This window comes from Musa acuminata, chromosome BXJ2-3 (genome assembly GCF_036884655.1).
Source record: "Musa acuminata AAA Group cultivar baxijiao chromosome BXJ2-3, Cavendish_Baxijiao_AAA, whole genome shotgun sequence".
NCBI lineage: Eukaryota > Viridiplantae > Streptophyta > Magnoliopsida > Zingiberales > Musaceae > Musa > Musa acuminata.
The window spans coordinates 35,100,089-35,122,472 of NC_088340.1; the positions used below are offsets into that span (position 1 = coordinate 35,100,089).

Here is a 22,384-nt window from a genome sequence, read left to right on the forward strand (position 1 = left end):
TCCCATCTCACTCTTTTTCTAATTAAATATTCCTTTTATAATTACAATTAAGAAAATAACTTTACCCCTATATATATATATATATATATATATATATATATATATATATATATATATATATATATATATATATATATTTCATATCTTAGTATTATTTTCATTACCTTTCCTCTTATAGCTAATCTTCCTTTATATTAATTGTCCCAGTGATATGAACAAAATCTATGATTTCTGCATCTATTGTTAGTTTTCTATTACCATATATGATTACCAATAAAATATTTAATAAATAATATTTAAATACAACTTGTTTGTATTCTTTTGTAATCTCCATATAATAAATAAGCATCAATATACAGCTTCATGTTCTATATAAAGACATCACTGGAAGCCAGATAGGTAAAAATATAGAAATGATACTACAAGCAACTATGTAGAAACTTACATTTGTTCTACTCTTCAACAGATCTGATCTACTAAAATAATACAAACAAAAAGCAATTGAGATACATCCGCGGACGAATGACTGACGATATTTACTTATGGCTGGTAAATGCTTTAACTATCGATAGCATCTTCGGATCAAATTTCGTCTTCATCACTTATTAAAAAAAAACCGAAAGATTTATGTATGGCATAAGCCTACCAAAAAGGTACTAAGGACCAAGTCAATGCATCAGGATGTGAAACAGGACTGTAATCTGCAATTCTCCATTATGAAGAAGTTGGCTCTGTAGCAGGCTGTGGTGTATCTATCAGTTTTCATTGCTGCTGTTTCTTCAACATTGAGACTAACAAGACAAAACCTGGATAAAAGACCACAAGACTGTGGAATAAGATGTAGCCACTATAATATATACAATTAGGAGTAGTGTTCCAGTGACTTCATACACGACCTTGCTCTCATCATCTCCAAGGTAACTTTTGAAAGATTGTTGGATGCTGGATAATAGGAACAAACACCGACTTAGGATCTTTTTGAATTCAAGATGTGAACTTGCTGCTAGGAATTCCAACCTTCCAGACAAAATCTTGTGAAATTTTACTTGGGATTTCACCAAAAGCTTAAACAGAACCAGGTGAATTTAGATTAGCATAGACCAATGGCATAGGCTTTTATGTGCCATGTGCATCTTTATGTACTAATGCTCTGAGCCTCAACCTCAGCAACCACTTCCTCATCAGTTGTCTGCATGGAAATTATTTCCTCCTGTGTATCTTTGCTTGAGATTTCATCTTTGTAACTTTTGTTATTTGTATCAGCCTGTGTCAGTTTCTCTTTGACCTTGATCATCAGCTCTTCCCGGACAACTTCATTTTCAGCAAAATAACGTTTTAAGGCATCTTTACCATGGAAATTTTGACCATTTAAGCAGTAATATGCAACCCCTGTTTTTGTAATGAACTGATGCTTGCAGCCTAACTCTATAACCTCCGAGTCACGGCTTATCCCTTTGCCAAATTCAAGTTCAAGCTGCACTTCCTTGAAAGGAGGAGCATGCTTGTTCTTCACAATTTTTACCATGATCTGGGTACCTAAAACCTGCCAAATAACCAAGACATGTTTTCATTGCAAGATAAAACACAACTTTTTTCATCAAGTACTTCATCAAACCAATTTTACAAAGGAGCTCTGTAAGAAAATATAATTTTAGCACCTAAAAACCCACCAGTGAAATACTGTAGAGAATCTAGAGATAACATCATAATCAATCAAGAAAATAGGAGTGAGTACTAAAAAACTAAAGTGGTCGTGATGTTTACTTCCACATCCAGGAGCATAAACTTGCATGCATTTACATTTCGAATAAACTTTTATGTTAATTATTCCTCAAAATGAGAAATATCTCAATTATTAAAGATATCCCTAGAAACAAGGCATCCCATCAGGAACTTATGGATCCTATATATGTTCTGCAAAGCTTAAAAAAGGAAATTTGTCACATAGAGAAAAGAAAATTTTAAAGTCCTCCACATATCCTTTTTCTCTCATGCTTTCACTTCCTTCACTTTTAGATTTACTCTATTACTGCTCAAAGGTTCCATTGTATCATATTCAGAGGTATGTATTTTAATTTCTAGCTAAAATCTGTTCAACAGTGAAATATGCATCTGCCAAATTTGGGCCACATTAAAGGGTACCTTAAACATCGTAATGGAAAGAATTACTCAAAACCAACTCTATATAGCTAAGATGTGCCGATAAATTATTTTCTAAATCAGAAGTCATACCATGTTTAAAACTAGTATGTAGTTTACGTATTTACAAGTGAAGTTCTTCTTTATCGAACATCCATCTAAAACTTAAGGTCCAAATTTTCAACCATATTCACTAGGCATTCAATAAAAAAATCATATAAAGTTTAATTTTAAGGTCCAAAAGAGAATCATATATCTGAACCAAACTTTTGAGCTAAAATATTAAGGGTTAATTTTACCACACTGTAACATCATGCAGTGAACCACAGTCACGAACAATATCTACAAAATAACTAATTTATGTACCTGAAACATCCTGATTCACAAGTCATAAGAAAAATAAAAAGGTCAATTACCTCTTCACCTTTTTTAATGAGACCTGCTATTTTAGTATTTAATCGAACAGATGCATAAAACTTCAAGGCGTTGCCACCACAAGTAACTTCAGTTGGTCCTTTGAATCCTCCAAATGTGCTCAGCTTCGATCTCACCTATAAAAACAATAATTTAACTTCCATAACACAACTGAACTTTAGTGTTGAAACTTCAAAAAAATTGCACAAAATAATTCTTGCTTTCAAAGAGTAGTGAACATAACAATTTGGAATAAGTATTTCTCCAATTATACTTTACTAAAATGTTGTTGAACAATGTCCAACATCTGATATTCTTGTTCAAATGGATTTTGGATTCAAGGCCATAAGACCAATGTAAGAATTAAGAAATACATCATTAGTACAATATGCTTAAGATGACTAGACATTCTTTCCCTATCCACTAATGCTAGGAGGGGTGTGTTAGTTGGCACAATGAACCCCATAAACTTAATTCCTAGGCAGCCTTTGAGAACAGGTTCCATGTCAAACTCTACCGACCACCATTCAATGGATAGGCAGTGATCTTGAAATTCAAGAATTTCCCTTGTCTCATCAAGCTAGTTAATTTATTCACTTCAAAAATGAACAAACAAATACAATGTAGTTCACTTTTAATGTGATTTGAATCAACAATCCGCAACATGAGCTGAACAATGTTTCTGATTAACAGGATAAAATTAGTTTGCAGGCTGTTTTCCATTCATCATCCTTTGGAATTATAGATTTCCCTTATAGCCATCATCCTCCTAACCCTGCCTTATTGACATATACCAAGTTCTCAAGCCATTTCTTCTGCTGACTCCTCATTACACTTGCAAGTTGTCTTAGTGGAAGGTTAGTTTGCCTAGAAAAAGGAGATACGATATCTGTTAGAATCGAATAATGAATAGTGAGCCAAATTAGTCAAGGCACCAAAATGATAATTAAACACCAATAAAACTCAAATGTTTATATTGTTTAGACTTTAGAATATAAACAATTTATGACATATGAGACACTTCCAACTCCAATTTATCTAGCCAACTCTTGAAACTCTTAACTATGTGAGACTAAACTTTATCTTATCTTATGACAAATTTAGCATATTTTCCTTTCACAACATTTTCCTCTTTCTTGTCTGAATGCTCGTCTCCTCTTTCTCCTATTTGATGAGTGAGGCTTGTCTTCCCCTCCATACATGAACCTCATTTTTCTCAAACTTTTTTTTAGAGAGTTGTTGAATGATCTAGGTCAGATGCATTTATTAACTTCACTAAGTGCAGTACCTGCTGTTGTAAAACTCTATTCATTCTAGCATAGTTAAAAGCGCTAGGCATCCAAAGGCACCACAATCCAAAAATGCCCGAGGCACTAGGTGCTCACTCAAGCGAAACGAGACGCTCTCAAATATTATAATTTAAAAATTATATATCATGATTAATAAAAAATAAACTAAATAAAAAATTGTTTTAGTAGCGAAAATGAAAAAATAAAATACTAAAACACATCAAACTTCCATTCATTTAAAGTACCAAACTATATTGTCCATATTCAATATCAAAATGATAAAATAAAATAAGATTAACATCAAAGATCATTAAAATCCAGTTCATCATCTTCAATCTTGTCACCATCTAAAGTTGCAACCAAGGATTTTAATAACGTTCTGTATCGCCTGATATGAGCGGTACGTACCGGTCCGCCAGCAAACCGGTACGTGGACCGCCCGCTACTAGGCGGTATCAGGCTTTTGGCTCTGTATCGGGCGATACAGGACTGTATCGGGGGTAACGATCGAAATTTCGACGTTACCGACCTGTATCGGTTGATATCAAGTGATAACGAGAGAAATAAAGCCCTCGCGGAAGAAGAAGTTGCCTCCCTCCGACCTTGACTCCTCTGCTTTTGGTCCCGACCTCCCTCGCCAACCTCGTCGTCAAGAATCGCAGCCACTTGAAGAAGCCCTCGCGGAAGAAGAAGCTGCCTCCCTCCAACCTTGACTCCTCCGCTTCTGGTCCCAATCTCCCTTGCTGACCACATTGTCAAGAACCGCGACCGATTGAAGAAGCCCTCGCGGAAGAAGAAGCTGCCTCCTTCCGACTTTGACGACTCCGCTTCTGGTCCTGACCTCCCTCGCCGACCTTGTCATCAAGAACCATGGCCACTTGAAGAAACCCTTGCGGAAGAAGAAGCTGCCTCCCTCTGACCTTGACTCCTCTGCTTCTAATCTCATCATAACTCCTCTCATAGCGACATCGTTGGACGATGGAACTCGACCCAGAGCCGCCTTTGTAAACCACCTTCGTCGTCGCTCATTTCTATTGAGGATGTCGAACTCAAAGGGTTTTATACCCTTTTTTAGGCGTACCGCTTGATACCCTGTACCGTACCATACCGAGCAAAGCTCGGTACACCGGTATGGTACGAAGTTAAAAAGTTTTGGCTGCAACAACAATCCAAAACACTAAAAAGTAGCACTAATCACTACAGTAATAGCAATAATAATCAACATTTTACAAATGATTCACTACAGCAGGCAGGCAGCTATTCTAAGTTTAAATTGACAAACAGCAAGGAAGTGGCAGCGGTGAATGGGGAAGAAGGCAGCAGTGAACGGGGAAGAGGGACGAGGCTGTAGGATGGCTGCGGTGAATGGGGAAGAAGGCAGTGATGAATGGGGAAGAAGGAAGAGGCTATAGGAGGGCTGCAGTGAAGGGGGAAGAAGGCAGCAGTGAAAGGGGAAGAAGGCAGTGATAAACCGGGAAGAGGGAGGGGAAGAAGGAAGAGGGAAGAGACTGCAGTGAACGTAGGAGGGCTGTGGTGAACGAGGAAGAAGGTAGGAGGGAGGAGGAGAAGCCGCTGCCAAAGGGAGGAGAGATATACCGGGAGGGGGGAGAAGCCGCTGCCAGAGGAAGACGTTGTCGCTAGCGTCGCTGCTGGAGGAAGATGTCACTGCTGTCGAAGGAAGACGCTGTCATTGCCGTTGCTGCAGTCGTTCGGTGATGGGAGGAACTCCGCAGCCGTGCAGAAACGAGGGCTAATTACAGGTTACCCCATGCAACTAGCTACCTTTAACATCCTGGTCCCTACGCTTTAAATAGTTACATTGACATCCCTATAGTTATGGAAGTGAAACAACTAGGTCCATTTATTCTAACGACGTCAGTTTACCAACGAAAACACGAAAATAAAGGCAAAAAATATAATTTTAACGTTCTAGTTGGTGATGGCGGATGGTGGCACTGCTGACGTCGATGCCAACGCAGTTGCCGAGTCTTTCATCACTCTGCATCTGCAATGGCGCTCTGTCACCACGGAATCAAAGTCCGTTGCCAAAGCCATCACGGAGATCTGCCGCCTATCAAAGCAGGACCCAAAGATGTGTGTTCCCCTCGCTGACACCGACACTAACACCGTGCGCCTCCTTACTGCCCACCTCCTCAACAACCACTACCACCACTCGTCCACGGGCAAGGCCTAGCAGAACGCCGCCGCTCGCCTCCTCTCCCCCATCATTGCCCAGCACACGACTGCAACTCTTTACAACCTCCTCTTCGTTGAAGCGTATCGCTCCATTATTGCCCTCGTCGAGGGTTCTGGAGAGTGGGTAGGGGAGCCAACTGCAAGGTCTTGATACTTTCGAGACTGGCACCGATGACTCCATGCCGCAAATGCCACTTTGTGACGGAGCCGCAGGGTGCTCTGTCGTCGCTCTGCATCCACCACCTAGATGTTTTAGGGGTAATATGTAATTAGTCCCATAAACGAAATGAGAAAGAGTTTCTGCATTGGGGCTGACGCATGGATAGGTCTCAATCGAACTCCGCAACCGTTGACTTTTAGATCTAATTGGTTCACTCGAACCAAATAAATTATTTGGTAATAAGTCCGCCCGAACCATTACAACCCAAAGATCTAGATTGTCAAGGTTACTACATATGGCCCAACTCTTAAACCTCTTAGCCATGTGGGACTATTCCTTAACCTTTCCCCCACAATGGCAATAGATAAACAATACCTTCCAATCTTAGACTCCACAGGTTGATTTTTGTGCGTTATGGACATGACCATTGAGCATTGCAGTAGGTGAGCTTTGTGTTATGAGACAATTGAGCAGTCAAGTGTATGTTGCACCTTAGTCCTGTTTAGAAGAGTTCAACAGAACAGATCTAAACAGGAAGAGAAATACATCACTTCAATTTACTTCCAGATAGACACTATGACAGTCCCAGAAAGAAAATTCCACCATATCATCCAAAAAACATGCTCAAAACTCATTTTAGATTTACCTGATTTACAAATAGCAAGATTGTCTGGGAGAGAGATAGAGAATGGCTCAACTTTCGAAGAGCTTGGCTCATCAGTCTTGCTTGAAGGGCCATATGCACATCTCCCATATCACCATCTAGCTCACTTTTAGGCACAAGAGCTGCCACCTGAAATTCAAATGAAAAGGTGGAAGAAACAAGAAAATGTTGATCAATCTGATCAAGTTAGCAAAAGAAAATAATATTCAACAAAAACACTACATGCGATGGCTAAGCATCACTCAGAAAATGTCACAATGATAGATGTTCATGACTTTATATATTAAAGAGTAATACCTACAGGAAAACAGTGCAACAGCAAATTTCAAGAAGTACCTTATCAGAAATGCTACAATAAAAAAGAACTAATTTCCTAATATTACTGATAGTGATAGCTAACTACATGAAATGCCACCTTCACCATGTTCCACCCAAAGATCACCACCCAGCTCACTTGATCTAGGGCTAAGGTTGTCATCACTGCTAAAACCAACATGCCACAATGAATCATGGACATATTCATCAGTAGGGAATGTGTGAATATCATCTTATAGTTTAATAATAATACACTAGCATATGTACAATGTCAGCATCTTACCCTCATGTGACATCATTAAACTCGGGTGATGCTCCTAACCTGAAGCTTTCCATTCTGCCAAACATCAAGTGGGATATGTCTAAAAGTTATTTGATGGCCTTAAGATGAGTATACCTACAAAAAAATTCCAATTCATCCACTTTTCTGCTATCAAATGCAAGGTATTCATGACACCTTATTTCTGCATTTCAATGATGATAAACAACAAAAAGAACTTGCTTAAACTCATGAAGCTTAATAACTTAAGCATTCTCACCCACTAACAATCAAAGGTTGCACCACATTTGAAACATTTTGATCACCATTGTGTCATGTTTAACTGAATTTTTCTTATTCAGATGCATGTTCATGTCATTGATTTTGGTCTTAACACCTAAATAAATTTGTAGGGGTATCCAAATTACTCCTTTACTATCCAAATAAAGCTTCTTACTTTCATCTAAAGTTCATGCAATAGAAGAGAGTTCTCATGATCCTGCTTTCTTGATTTGTTCCCAAACTCATTATTTTTGACTACTGTGAGACTTTAACCTGACTGGAATGCAAAATCATTTTACATCAGATGTAAGTAAATTTTAGAATCAAATTAAGCAAACAGAAATCGTGCATATTGCAAAGTAGGGCAGAACCAGGTACTAAAATTTGAAAACTATACATAAGAACCATACTACAGAAGGAAGAAGAATGAAAGCCTAAGTGGTAAACAGAAGTTATAAATCCCTCTACCTACACTGTCCACAACCACAACATCAACAGCACCACTTCGGATCAGAGTGTCCACAAGATTAAGTGCCTGCTCACCACAATCTGGCTGTGAGAGGAGTAGGTTTTCAGTTTTAACACCTATGGACTCTGCCAATGATGGATCCAGAGCATGCTCAGCATCTACAAAAGCACAGTAACCTGTGGAAGAGAAACAGAGAAGTACTATAAAAAAATACTGAAATATAAATAACTTAAAGATCTAATGACCTGCAAGTAGGGAAAGGTCAAGGGATTTTGATTTGTTTTCACCTTTAAATTGTTAAACAAGTACACTAAGAGATCAAAGCATGACATGGTAGCCGAAGTTACCTCCATTCTTTTGTGACTCAGCAATCACATGCAGAGCAAGAGTTGTTTTCCCAGAAGCCTCTGAGCCATAAATTTCCACAACACGTCCCTGTTAATGTGTAATAAGATAAATAAACTGATGGGTGATCTAAGATACAGGGTGGGAGTTGACCCCTCCAGAATGAGGGACCAGCTAAAATAAGTTAAATAACAATATGATATTTATTGTACTATTTGAAAATTGGAACACTCGGCATCCATCATAAACATCTGTATGCACAAACAAGATAATCGAAAGGAAACAAACAATCAAGCAATAAGAAGATTATTAAAATGTGATTCAATAACAGAACCATGACCGACAAGTCCTAGCTAATGTCACCGAGTGAAACTACATTTGTATTGTTGTATGGTTTTGGGGTTTCAAGTCCTACCACAAGAACAAGTTTTAGAAAATCCAACAAAGATGACACAACAAAGAGGGAAGAACCCAGGAAACATTTTCTTCAAAAAGGTTAGCAGTAAGAAAATGGAACAGCATGATAATCTCAGTTAAGTCTAGCCCCAAGAACAATCTGACATGAAAATCAAGCAAACAAACTCAAAGAACATTTCAAAAGATCCGCTATGCTGTGTCTTAGGACTAAGAAAAATGGAACGGCATGAGACAATAAATTATGTCTAGACACAAGAAGGCATCATTTCACATTTGTACCCATTACCTATTTATTCAAAGATAATCCTTCACACATCCCAATTTTGGCCATCTTTTATCTTGATATATCCAAACAGCGACATACGCTAAACATCAATAAAGTTATATATAGCAAATATTTAAATCTCGATCTAATATTTGTTTGAGTAATATACCAAACTGATATAATACCAGTATAGTGAACGGTTTTAAAAAATAAATATTAATTGGTAACAATCTATATGATCCAATAGTGCTCTTTGTTCAGATCGATAAATATTGGTCAGTGCTGAAACCATGGTGTATATATAGCAAGGTTCGCTGTACCGTACCGTACCGGCATTTCGACTCGGGCTGGGTACGGTATGGTACCGGTGTACCGGGTGGTACATCAGGGCGTACCGAATATTTTTTTTATTTTTATACTGTAGCAGCACTATAGTATAACACTGTAGCACTGTAGCGGTACCGGACGGTCCACGTACCAGTAATCTGTCGGACCGGTACATACCGCCCAGTACAGGCGGTACGCTTCGGTACGACAGACCTTGATATATAGCATGCTTAAAGATTCTTGAATGTTATGTAAAATCTAGAATAAACATCAAATTGCATTTACTGTATCATTACATTAATCTTTTTAAGTGTGAGGTGGTTTGTAATTTCAGACAAATGTATGTTGAGTCCTCTTTTTGCAGAGAGGGGTGGTGATATAAATAGACTTTTGAGTCTTATCAAGCCTGCATATGTCTCCAGTAGAGTTCAAGTTACTTTAGATAGAAACTTTCTAATTAAGCAATTTGCACGAACAAGCCCATAGCTTTCCATAATGCCACAAACAAGCACCTTCTGGAAAATTGCAAAAATCTGGCCTAGATCTTCTAAAACCCTAAGATAGCAATTCTTTGTTTGGTAGCAGACCACTAATGTTTTCCAGAACCACGAACTAGTTTGCAGCAAGTGGAGGATTTGAAAAGAGCCCTCATCTATGAAATTACCTCTTTTCTTTCTCCTTTCCACCTCCTAATCTTGAGGTTTTCTTCCTCCCCTAGCACATGGACACAGCCAAAAAGGCAAAAACAACTCCTCATCATTCCCATCAACAAATTAGCACCTATCATCATCAGAGACTCCACCACCACCTTCTGTTGGTGCAACCATCCTCATCCACACATTAGCACTTATTGTTGCTGCCACTGCTGCCACCATCACGGCCTCGTCGCATACAACAACCACCATGCCATCATTCTCCTCAATAACATCACCACTTATGCTTCTCAGGGTGTTGCTGCCACTGCCACCATCATCGCCACAATCTTCTCCTCACAATGACCATCACCATCACATACTCCACGTTCTTCTCATCATTGGCAATATCACTCTTGTCACCACCTTCGTGACACTAGTATTATCGTTAATACCTATGCCTCACATGGCGAGGCCCCAACCACCTTCTCCTCCTCACAAGCAATCACCACCGTGCATCCTCTGCATTCTCCTTTTGCTAACACCACTACCCTTCTCATCACCTTCATCTCTAATGGCATGTCCACCACCAACATTCTATGATTTGTTATAACATGGCATGGTATGCATTGAATATAAAACAGTATGCATCACTAAAATAAAGTATTCCAGTACTAGTTATATTCTAGCATGGTATGCGATAGCTATATCAGGACACAAGTAAATAAACCCTAGTATAGCATTAAGAAATTCAAACACAGTATTTTCAACAGAATCAAAAGACTTCTACTCCTATAATCTGTTATGAAAGATCATGGAATGCATAAGACATAACACGCTATGCATAACTGGTGCATAAATGACAAAATGGTATTAATAAATTATGACATGGCTAGTCGATTGAAACAACAAATTCTTACACTATTTCCTTAGGTATATTAGGATACAAGTAAACTAGCATGCACAAGACATTAAGGTAGTGAAGGGTAATTTACAATTATAATACTAATTTAACATGGATAATTTTTAATGAAACCAGAACATCTTTATCTAAAAGGAAATTCATAAAAGTAATCCAACTTTTGATGCAAATTTATGATATGAAACTTTTCGAGGGCTTTTGGCGAAATTATAGGTAAACCGAGGAGAAGAAACTCTTCACAAATGTAACACATACCTAATGCAAGAAGTGGGGCATACAATGTGTCCTCGGACAATAAAAGAGTTCTAGGATGATCTATGTACCAATGAATCTCAACTCTTTTTTCCCCAATGTAAATGTACACATAACGGCATATATCATAATTTAGATTCTGATGGAAATCAAATCCTAATTATTGTGCATATACATGTAAAGATATAGTACATATAATAAGTGTGCACGTCCAGATAGCTAGGCTACTTTCAATCCAATATCAGTTGGACTATCCACAGACCAGTAATCTGGTACATCTAAAGGAAAAGTAAGCTACTTGTATCATATTTAATCCTTTCTAAGTGTCAATAAGTCCGAGCCCAAGAAGTCTAAAAACCTAACTCGGTTTGAATTATGTCTCAGCTGTGAAAACAAGGTGGTTGAACTATTTTTTAAGTTATGATGCTCAGTTGGCACAGCCCTTACATCATCCTTGTTTTTTATCCTTTTTATAATCAAATTTTAGTCTGTTTCTACTGTAAAATTTCCTTAATCCAAGTTAGGACCTTCCGTATTTCACTTCAGACCTCAGTATCATGTAAGTGTCCTGATGGCACTAAAGCTGCAAAAAAAAAAAAAAAGAAACAAACGCGGGGCACCTTTATGTCTACTAGGCTATTACATGACAGATCTGCATCATTATTGAACTAATATCCAGAGCATGAACGGAAAAGGGAAATTTGGTTCTCAGCTTCTTGCTAGTTATTCAGAAATTCCAAAACTCAAAAGCAATAATCTAACCTAAACATGCAAGTCACATTTAGACAATACTTGCAAATAGAGGCCACATTTTTTAGATTATCTGGTACTATATTCAATAAACTAGAACAATAAAAAATGTTGCAGTGCACATTTTTTCTGTCAATCTATTGCAGAAAAAGACATTTGGAATCAGAAAAATCCATGATAAATGACCTCATTAAGAGGTTCTACTTGAGAACATGAGAAAAAATTCAATCAAGAACATCTTAAAAATCATTCCAGAACTAAATCTTAATTCTTAATGACCTTTGGAAGCCCACCAATGCCCAATGCTATATCCAGTGCAAAAGAGCCTGTTGAGACTACAGGAACTTCTCTAGGAGCATGCGAACGACCAAGCCACATGATTGCCCCTGTACCAAATTGAGCGGTTATTTGATCCAAGGCTTGTTGTAGAGCCAGGTCTTTCTTAGAAATATTATCCTCACCCGAACCACTTCCATTTGACTTTGATTTTCCTCCTCCTAGGAAAGAAAGAGTTGCAAGCTCGGTTCGTATCATCCAAAAGTTGAATAGCCAATTTTAAAAACAAATTAGACACCAACTAAGAAACGATAGGATAAGGAGGTCAAAAATATCACATTAATACCATTCTTGGAGTACAGATGATATTTGCCAAAGAAGAATACAACAGCTAGTTGTTTGACAATAAGCATGCAGATTTAATAAGTGATGAATCTAGCCTTACAACAGAAACAAACTTAAAGCTCCAAATTTTTATTTGCTGCAAAATTACTATATTCATGGTTTACTATTGGCTTGTCAATGAAACACCATCATAGAAGTATATAAATAGTAGAAAAACATCTCCCAACAATTGAATAAGGAACCACTTCTAGAGGGTGAGGATGAAACCATTAGACTAAAGTCTGGTCAGTGAAACTTTCTGTTTTACCAATCCTCTAACGCACCCCTGCAGTAATTTAGTTTCTGTGATCTTCATAGTTCCCAAAAAAGAAAAAAGAGAGTGAGAAAGAGAAAGACATACAAGAATGAAGGCATTGAATGCATGAATATGTGTCCATTCACCATCATACTCTAACAAGAAGCTCAATCAAATGATAGATACTGACAGCTGGTGGAAGCAGCTTCATCATCATATAGACAAAAATCGCAACATTAAAGGTGCTGGAACAGCTTTAGAAGACATGACAACCATTAAAAGTTGGGAGGGATAGAGAAAACAGTCTCCAACAGCAAAAAACAGCTAACTTGCCAACTCAAGTTAATGGATAAGTATCCCAATGCTAAGTAGTGTCAGGTGATATTGATCTCTTACAGAAATCATTGTTCACCTAAAGTAAGTATCAGCCTGAGGTTGAAGCTTCAAAACTGCTGTCTGCTATGCACTTCAACAGAAGCTGGCTTCTCAAGTGCAGAAAAAGGAACAAAAAATAATTTAATGATCACAAAAGACATAAGTGCACACATATACAGCCACAAAATTCTTCGCAAGTTCTCAATCTTCAGAGAAGGACCTAGGGATTAATAAGCACAAAAAACCAAATACGGAATCCAGTATAAGAAAATGTATCAGAGGTGAATGTTCTTGCGACACAACCTGCAAAAATATGAAGTTGAAAGTTTGACCATATAGCGACACACCTTTTGCCCAACATGAAATTAATTTAGCTAAAGGGATTCACCAAAACAAAATCAAATTAGGTCTATTGTTATATTGAAAAATTACGCATGCATTTTCAAATAAGGGTATAGAAAAAAAATGTTTCAGCACCTTTAGAAGAGAAATTGCATAACTGAAACAGAGTGCCCAACACTCCTTGTTTATAGACCTGTCAGGAGCAAGAAAATGGTACACAGTAAAAAAGGAAATTTAAAGTTTAAACAATATACCAAATGATAGAAGCCATGCTTAAAGCACATAAGAATTTGAAGATTTATACCTAATTTAACTTTTGTGAAATGAAAGGAATGTTTTACACATACAACAAGAAAGTCATTTATAGGTTTGAGGTAAGTCCCATATTCATCCATGGAATATTCTCTACAAGCCTTTTGATCTGTCTAGTATTCTAAAATATAAATATTAAAATGCAATGCCCAGTTGGTTATTGGCAAAGTTCGTGTGGCCACTGAAGAAAAGTTTTGTGCAAATTACATAGTTCATTTATATTATCAGAAATACGCAGACATATATAAGCACCCATATCAGACAACCAACACCAGTATCAAAAGTGTCAAACTTAATCTAGCAAAAATCAGTTTCTTTTAACCGTGGCACTAATATGGACTGTCATAGACTTATGATGGTTGCTAAAACCAACATAGCCATTTATGAAAAGTTCAAGTAATGAGCCAAAGGAACCATACAAGGAATTAAAAGGACCTTTACTCATACATGTACTATTTTAATTAAAAAAACCAAGATCAATCTGTCCCAGTAAACAAAAGGTGTAACTTGTCCAACAATACACAATGGAAAAAGCAAGTTTTAACAAAATGTAGACAACTCCATGGATAGTTCACCAAACAAAGTAGGATCGTTAGATGGGCTGATTACTACTAGTTCAAGCTTAATATTTTTTAACCACGTGTTAAAATTTTGAAATATTGTTTTAAGCGGACAATGAGTCTATTTGGTCGAGTCCTGGCATGGAAGACATCTAAAAGTCTAAACCTCAATAAAGATATCTCACAGAATTTCATGCATCCTTTCTTAGGGAAAAGGGAAGCTTAACTTCTAAAAGAGATAACCGAGAGCACTAGCAAAGATAAAAGAGTTACAACACCAATAGTATAACATTATAACCAGGTAAGAATGAAGAACACAATAAGTATTACTCAAAGAGACTCCCAAATGCTCCAAATGTTCAAGAGTGGCGATCACAAGCACCAGCAAAGGTAGAATAGTTAAAATGCCTACAATATAACACAAGGTATGCAATATCATACCGTACGGAGTTTTGACGTTCGTTGGGAACGGTACGATATTGTATACCGAGCGGTATATATATATAATTCGATGACGTCGCCTCGTTTATATATATATATATATAAATTAATAAATATATATTTATATATAAAGAGATTATATATATTTATATATATATATTTTTTATAAAAGGCGATGTCGCCTTTTCCTTCTCCCATACGGGGCAACGTCGCCTCATATATATATATATATATATATATATATATATATATATATATATATATATATATATATATATCGTTTCGTCCGGTAATGGACGGTCCGTGTACCGGTCAGCTGACGGACTGATACGTACCGCCCGTACCGAACGATATTATTCGAAATTGCATATCTTGATATAACATACAAAGTACACAAAGAGACTCTCAAAAGATCCAAAAATTCCCAAGTACCAAAAATAAAGTATAGTCTTGTCCTAAGTCGTGAACAATTGACCTTTAGATTTTACAAATTTACCTGATAACTCTATCAATTATCCAAAACTGTGAAGCCGCCTCTACTTTATACCTGACACGTCACAAAACTATGGACAGAGACTGAGCAGATTTCTCCAATTCAAATAGTTCTTCGATAATTATACACAAACCCATTCCAGATTATGTGTAAGCAGGTGTGAAGCACAAGGTCACTTTATCACATCCTTCAAGAACATGGAATTCTTTTCCCCTTCTGAAAGAGCCATATTGAACTCTCTTGAGTTATACCCCATGTTTCTCGTCTCCACACATACCTTCTCTGAAAGAGCACTTTGAAACTCTCTCGAGTTACAGAACCCTAAAATCCCCTGTTCCTCATCTCTTGCAAGCCCACTCTGATTCCTAGAGAAGAACCATCAAGAAATCCTCGTTTCCCCTTCTCAGAACACCTTTCCTTCTTTTAATTATCACTAACCCTTGAAATTACTATGGATACCAAAAGGTCATGATGATCCACCAGATGATCGACTTATTCATCAACCATGAACAAGCAAAACAACTCACGACTTCTTCAAATTAAACAATTTTCAAAAGGAAAAGAAAAAGAAGGCCAATCCATTTCTCAAAACCTGGACCCCTTAGAATCAAATTCGTTCTTGATAATTCGTTTCTCTCTCTTTCCAACAAGATGAGCAGAATAGTCCTCAACATCGGCAAGTCACTGACTAGATTATGCAGAATTACCGTATTCCTACTACCCATCAGCTTTGTTATGCTACCAAAAACCACTCCTTGCACACAAATGCAACAGAACAGAGAAATCCAAAAGAAGGAACATATATGTTCATAGTCTGATGCAAACATTAGAACGAAGAGGGAGCGAGAAGTGAAGAACCTCCGTTGAGAAGAGACATCGCTTTGGGGAAGCGATTCGGAGAAATCTCGCCATAGAGGAGAGAGTCGGAGTGCAGTAAGCGACTCCCGACTCCTTTTCTCTTCGGTTGGTATTGGTGGGCGAGATCACATCCGGCGGTGGTCGGACATACGTCGGACGGATTCAGACAATACCAGTCGTTGCCACGACACTAAGTTCTGGTTTTACGTGTATATTCATAAAACGCAAGAAAATAACATGTTTGCCACTATGTATATATACGTAACAATTAAAACTGCTGACGTACCCATTATACTACCTGTCTTGTAACTCGAGTTGGATGTGTCTTACGTTTGGGCCCCATGTGGAATGTCAAATTACGCGTACGTAGTTGCGTGAGTAGCTTCGAGTAGCAGTGTTCGAAACAATGATCCTCTCCTCAAGAAGGATACGCTTCTACCCAACGCGACGTACCTGTCTTGTGACTCGGATCAGGTTTTGTCTTATAGTTGGGCCCCACTGGAGCGGATAGCAATGTCAGAGAATGGGTAGATAGGTGCCGTGTAGGTAAAAGTCTCTCTCCCCATGTCGAAGCTTGAAAGGAACAATTTCCTGCCGTCGGCGGCATATTCGAGCCTCCAATCGGATCCAAGCAAGCATATTCATCTTGCTTCTCTCCCATTTCAGTCTTCGATCTGCATAAATAAGTGTATATATAGTGATGAATGAGACGAGCGTTGCTTTGATCCTTCGACCATGAGAGGGATGAACGGATTAGAGAGCTCTTCGTCTTTATCGCCGTCGTTATCGAGCCCTTACTTCCCCGTCTTGCACAACTACCCGCTGATCTCGGCCATCCTCGCCTTCGCCATCGCCCAATCCATCAAGGTCTTCACCACCTGGTATGTGACCTGCTACGTTTGCTCTCATTGAGATCCTTCGAGAATTGAGATCTTTGGACTCTTCAGTGCCTTTTTCTGGCTTCTATTATCTTGATCTGGACTTCGGGCATGCTTCGTTCTAGAAAGCTTAGTTCTTGACCGGGCTTGGTTTGGCTGAGGAGTTCGATGCCGCAATTTTCTAGCCGTGTATCTGTACTGCTTAGATATTATGTTATATAGATCAAAGAGAGGACCTTTAGGCGTTCCCTGATGGTAATTGTTGCTTTTGTATGATTGCTCAATGATTGATTCATCAAAGCAAAAATTTAACGGAGGAAGAGAAACAGAACAAGACTGATCGAGTACATGAATTACACCGAAATAATACCACTGGTCTACTGGGTTTCAATAATAGCACCAAACAAGAATTTCATTCCATGATTGTAGTTTTTAAATTCATCTTTGGCGGCTCTGTATGAACAATTTGTATGATGGTTCTTCTAAGCATCGATGCTCGAAATAAAAGTCATTTGTATGGATAATCATTATTAGATTCACAGGTATAAGGAAAGACGCTGGGATGCCAAGCAGCTTATTGGATCTGGTGGGATGCCATCATCCCATTCAGCAACAGTGACAGCACTAGCAGTAGCTATTGGAATTCAAGATGGCTTGGGTAGTTCTGCTTTTGCTACAGCAACGATGTTTGCATCTGTGGTAAGTCCCACTTAGTTTTTCTTTTTTCATAAATATTGTAACTATAATCACTACATGTTGATGCTTTGATGGGATGATTACACAAATGAGCCACATGTGAATTTATATAAAACTTTACGTATTTTAATTGTATAAGATTTTCTATTATGGTATCCACATGTGAATTGCCAAAGTTCACATTTGTCATGTATCTCAAACCACATATTTGTTTCTTAATCTTTGGTCACTATGCAATTCCATGTGACATTATATTTAGTTGATTGTGGAATTATGTAGGATGTCTATGAGAAACTTCGACCCTTTGCTTTTAGATGCCAATGCTAAATAAAAAGTAGTGAAAGGATAAGGTTTTAATATTTTAACCAATTTCTTGATGCCGGAGTTGATCTTAAAGAGATAAAATTTCCTCATGAATTTGTCTTGAATCTGGAACTTGTGGCTTAACTTTATCCCGGTTTTGCCAAGGAAGCAATCCTTTTTTTACCTTGAATTGGTCAAAATATGCTAAATTTCTTACCTTGTATTCCATACCTCCCTATCCATACCTAGCTATTGACTATGGTACACAACTTTCATTATTCACACATCACATGTGGATCGGTTATACCATAAAATGATAAACTTCTATTAACCTTCCCTTAACTGTTAAGATTTATATATTGGTATCAATGACCTTGCATTTTGACATTTCTCATGATTTGGCATTGACAATCAGATACAGTAAGTAGTGATCTGAACCTTCTAAGTATGGCCATAAAGAGGACATATAAATTACAAAATGTTAAATAAGAAATATCTGAATAATGGATATTCAAACTTCAAAGGAATATTATATTAAGAAGTTTCGGCATGTAGTCTATTCTATAAGGGTGTCTTAAAAGTTAAAACCATAAGTATATTTCCTTATTATTTCTTCTTCACCATCTTTCTCTTTCAATATGATTTCCTAGAAAGTTGTTTTATTGAAACCACATATGGATAAGACTATAAATCTAAAACTATTTGCAACTTCGCATATAGTCACCATTGTTTTGATTTATTTGTATCGTAGGACCTACATATCCATCCTTCAATGTCCAAGGAAAACTTCTCGTAGGGCCTTCTATTAATATTAGGTTATAAGCTTTCCTGCTACAACTGTTGTTCAATTTGAAAATCCTTGTTCCTCTTGTTATGCTTAATACTGGTATCTGAGCATGATCAGAAAATGCAACCATGTTAGTCATCCTTTGGTCAAAGGGCTCCGATATTAAAGTACCCACAGATTATTCTAGTGCAACACAAATTCAATGTTAGGTTTGTTGGGAGTTCATTTCTCCATAATCATACCACATCTGACATGAGTTTTCTGGTTTTATGTTAGTTTCATCATATTTAATTTCTATTATTTAATTTGTGGTTATATATAATATGTATGATTATGTTTGCCATCTAACTTTAACTCCATTTAAGAATAAGTTGTGTTTTATTACTTTAAGTTCCAAAGCAGCCTCTTGTATAAATTGAGGTGAACAATAAAAAAGGAGGGTGATAGTGCACCATTACTGCTTTTACGCCTTAAGAATGGAAGTATTCAGGTATCTTCTTATCGAACATATCCTAATTTCTAATGTCATTTGGCCATGTTTGACTTAGTTCATAACCATTTCTAGAAAATTATAGAAATTGGGCAAGTTTGCTGTCTTATGACCATTTCTTTTGAGAAGCACAAATTTATTTGCCATTCTCACATGGCCAACATGGTCCAGTGATTTCACTCAGTAATGACATTTTGGGTGCACCACTCACTGGCAGGTAATGTATGATGCTTTTGGTGTTCGACTGCATGCTGGAAAGCAGGCAGAGGTATGTAATAACATCATGGCTTTCAAAAGTTTCCTTTTCAGTATCCCTTGCGATCATAGTAATGTTAGGGCCAACATGATACAAAAAGTGGCCAGAGTCTCACTAACTTTGAGCTAGACTATAAGCATCTGTTAGTGCGCTGGTGCATGCTGGCTTTGTGAACTGGTGTTTTGATGTGGAGTTGTGAATGGCATAATTACATCCTACCTAAAATAAGAAAAGTTTTAAGAATTGTATTGGACACCAATATTGCTGATGTTCTGTCCAAGTTTACAATAATAATATGAGCCAATACACTTTCATCTTAATCTAAGTGCAAGTTAGGTGCTTGCATGTTGGTTTTTCCATAAATTTTTGCCCAAGATGTTTTATGTCGCAGTTTTAGATTTTATTGGATTTGTACTACTATCTTAATCAAGCTTGAAAACATGAATTAGGCTCCTGGCAACTTAACATAATCCGCATGCTGGGTACCCCAAATTGAACCCTTAAATAGATCATTGATTATATAGATAGAAAATCAGCCTTTTGTTGCCGAAAAAATTTAAAACCTGATACCATTCATCTAACCAGCAACTGTATTCTTTTGTTGCTTTGATGGTATAAATATGTTGATCTGCATTGTTGCTTGTTGAGGCTGTGATTACTGGAAAATTTAAATTGGTTCTCTTTATTCTTCTTAGTAGCACTATCATCCAAGAGAGTTTGCTACAAACAAAGCCACATCTTTGTTGGCGATGCGTTAGGATAGATTTTAAATCAGTGAACAGGAAATGGCAGGTCTATTTTAGCCTGATGTTTCATTTGCAACTTTGATGCTTGCCCTTGGCTTAGGATGCAAGATACTGATACAAAAAACTAGTAGGACAGAATATAGACACCTTAATATGCAAAATATTGAAAAAAAGAGAGAATACAATACAACATGCATAGAGCAATTAAAAAATTAATATTATATGTAACAGCTCTTCAAAACTCTTTAGGACGCCATGGTTATAGATCATGATAAAACATAACAAGTAATTGACAAGCATCCTCGATCTATTCATCAGGAATACAATAGCATAATTCTTCAGAAGTACAGAGAAAGAAAACAGAAGTGTGATGTGGTCTTCATTTTAATTTCATCAACCATTTTGATACTAAAATATGAGCTAGTATCAAACTTTGCGTCTAACATGATTGATCCATCTTATTCATAAAAAAAAATTTGTCGTGTTTCCAAAATATTTCAATAATGTGTTAGTTATGTAATAATAGCTTGCTAGTTTTTTTATCCTTAAGGTATCTTACAGTTTAGAAAATGACCTGCTCGTCTCTTTTGCATTAATAGCTTCTGTTAATTTCTGCCATCCCAGGTGTTGAATCAAATTGTGTATCAACTTCCAGAAGAACATCCTTTGGCTGACACTAGACCGCTGCATGAACTTCTTGGCCATACCCCTCTTCAGGTTTGACACACAATGCTGTAAACTTGTATGCCTAATAGCTATTGACCATCCAACATGGAACATCTTGTTCTCTTGAATATGAACATGTACACACACATTGCTAATTACTACCTTCTCAAACTAACAGGTTTTCATGTTCTACTTCAAACCGATGTCCCAATAGATTGTTTCTCATTCTTAACAAATGGTTATCGATGCCGTACTAATGGTCAAAGTATCTTTGTTTTCCCCTGATTGGCAACTTTTATATTGGCAAATTAAGCATTTTGCAAACACTGTCAGAGTAACTTTTCCTCAAATGTTGTGTGCCAACCTAAATTAATTGGATTGGCTTAGTGTCTAGGTTGTAATCATAGTTTAACCATTAGATTCTATGATTTAAGAGTAACTCTATCTTAACAATAAACTATGCTCCATCTTGTTACATTTTCTCAGGTCACAGCTGGTGCTATCTTGGGGTTTTTCGTAGCTCTCTTATCTCGATTAATCAACAAATTTGCGGGTGGAGCATGACATCCGGAACGATGAAGGCAATCATTGACACCAGGCTGCAGCTTCTAGTTACAAGTGGGGAAATAGGTTTTCCAGCTAGTCAGCCAGGTTGGTCACTTCAAGATGGACATTTTAACCCATAATTAGTATGATGACTGATGAGGATGCTATTTGCAGAAGACAGATCCATTCTTTCTGTGATATCATTCTTGTCTGCATCGTTGTGTCTAAGTTTGATAGATTAGTCATTCTTGTATGCATGCATCCATGTGTGTAAGTTTGATAGATTAGCCATTCTTGTATTGTATTTAACCATTCTTCCACTTGCTGTATGCTTGATTGTGCATGTTATATAGGGTAAGGACAGTCTCTTATGGTGATCAATGATTTCGTCTTCTTAGTGAATCATGCATGATACAAGGATTAGGATAAACAAGAAGGCCTGGAGATTTTTTGACATGGTAAAGGAAAAAAAAGGAAATTAAACTCCCTATTTCTCAACAACAGGTTATAGACCTTGTGAATGGCTGCTATGAATTTGACGCAGCCATTGTTCATTCTTTGAAGTACTGAATGAGGTATTACTCTCGGTCTAGCTTGATGTTTATACAATATCATTAATTTA

The 22,384-nt window shown here is 37.2% G+C and overlaps 2 protein-coding genes across 7 annotated transcripts; one reads left to right on the forward strand and one right to left on the reverse strand.

The window, feature by feature from the left end:
* Window positions 1–398: 398 nt before the first annotated feature.
* LOC103979375 (DNA repair protein recA homolog 3, mitochondrial) lies at window positions 399–16,579 on the reverse strand. 5 transcript variants are annotated; one of them, XM_009395503.3, is made up of 9 exons: window positions 16,395–16,579; window positions 13,866–13,923; window positions 12,559–12,594; window positions 12,377–12,483; window positions 8,535–8,622; window positions 8,191–8,363; window positions 6,845–6,991; window positions 2,556–2,690; window positions 399–1,543 (listed from the first exon to the last, which is right to left on the reverse strand). In XM_009395503.3, the coding sequence occupies exons 1-9, from the start codon at window positions 16,446–16,448 to the stop codon at window positions 1,136–1,138; spliced, it is 1,206 nt and encodes a 401-aa protein (XP_009393778.2). In that variant the 5' UTR covers window positions 16,449–16,579; the 3' UTR covers window positions 399–1,135. The 5 variants fall into 5 exon arrangements, with proteins under 5 accessions (XP_009393778.2, XP_009393776.2, XP_064956180.1 ...); XM_009395501.3 differs by having other exon boundaries at window positions 12,377–12,594; XM_065100108.1 differs by lacking the exon at window positions 13,866–13,923 and having other exon boundaries at window positions 16,395–16,577.
* Window positions 16,580–16,962: 383 nt separating this feature from the next.
* On the forward strand, window positions 16,963–22,143 carry LOC103979374 (uncharacterized). Of its 2 annotated transcripts, XM_009395499.3 has the most exons (5): window positions 16,966–17,275; window positions 17,815–17,971; window positions 19,766–19,816; window positions 21,175–21,267; window positions 21,703–22,143. In XM_009395499.3, the coding sequence occupies exons 1-5, from the start codon at window positions 17,130–17,132 to the stop codon at window positions 21,778–21,780; spliced, it is 525 nt and encodes a 174-aa protein (XP_009393774.1). In that variant the 5' UTR covers window positions 16,966–17,129; the 3' UTR covers window positions 21,781–22,143. The 2 variants fall into 2 exon arrangements, with proteins under 2 accessions (XP_064956181.1, XP_009393774.1); XM_065100109.1 differs by lacking the exon at window positions 19,766–19,816 and having other exon boundaries at window positions 16,963–17,275.
* Window positions 22,144–22,384: the final 241 nt, after the last annotated feature.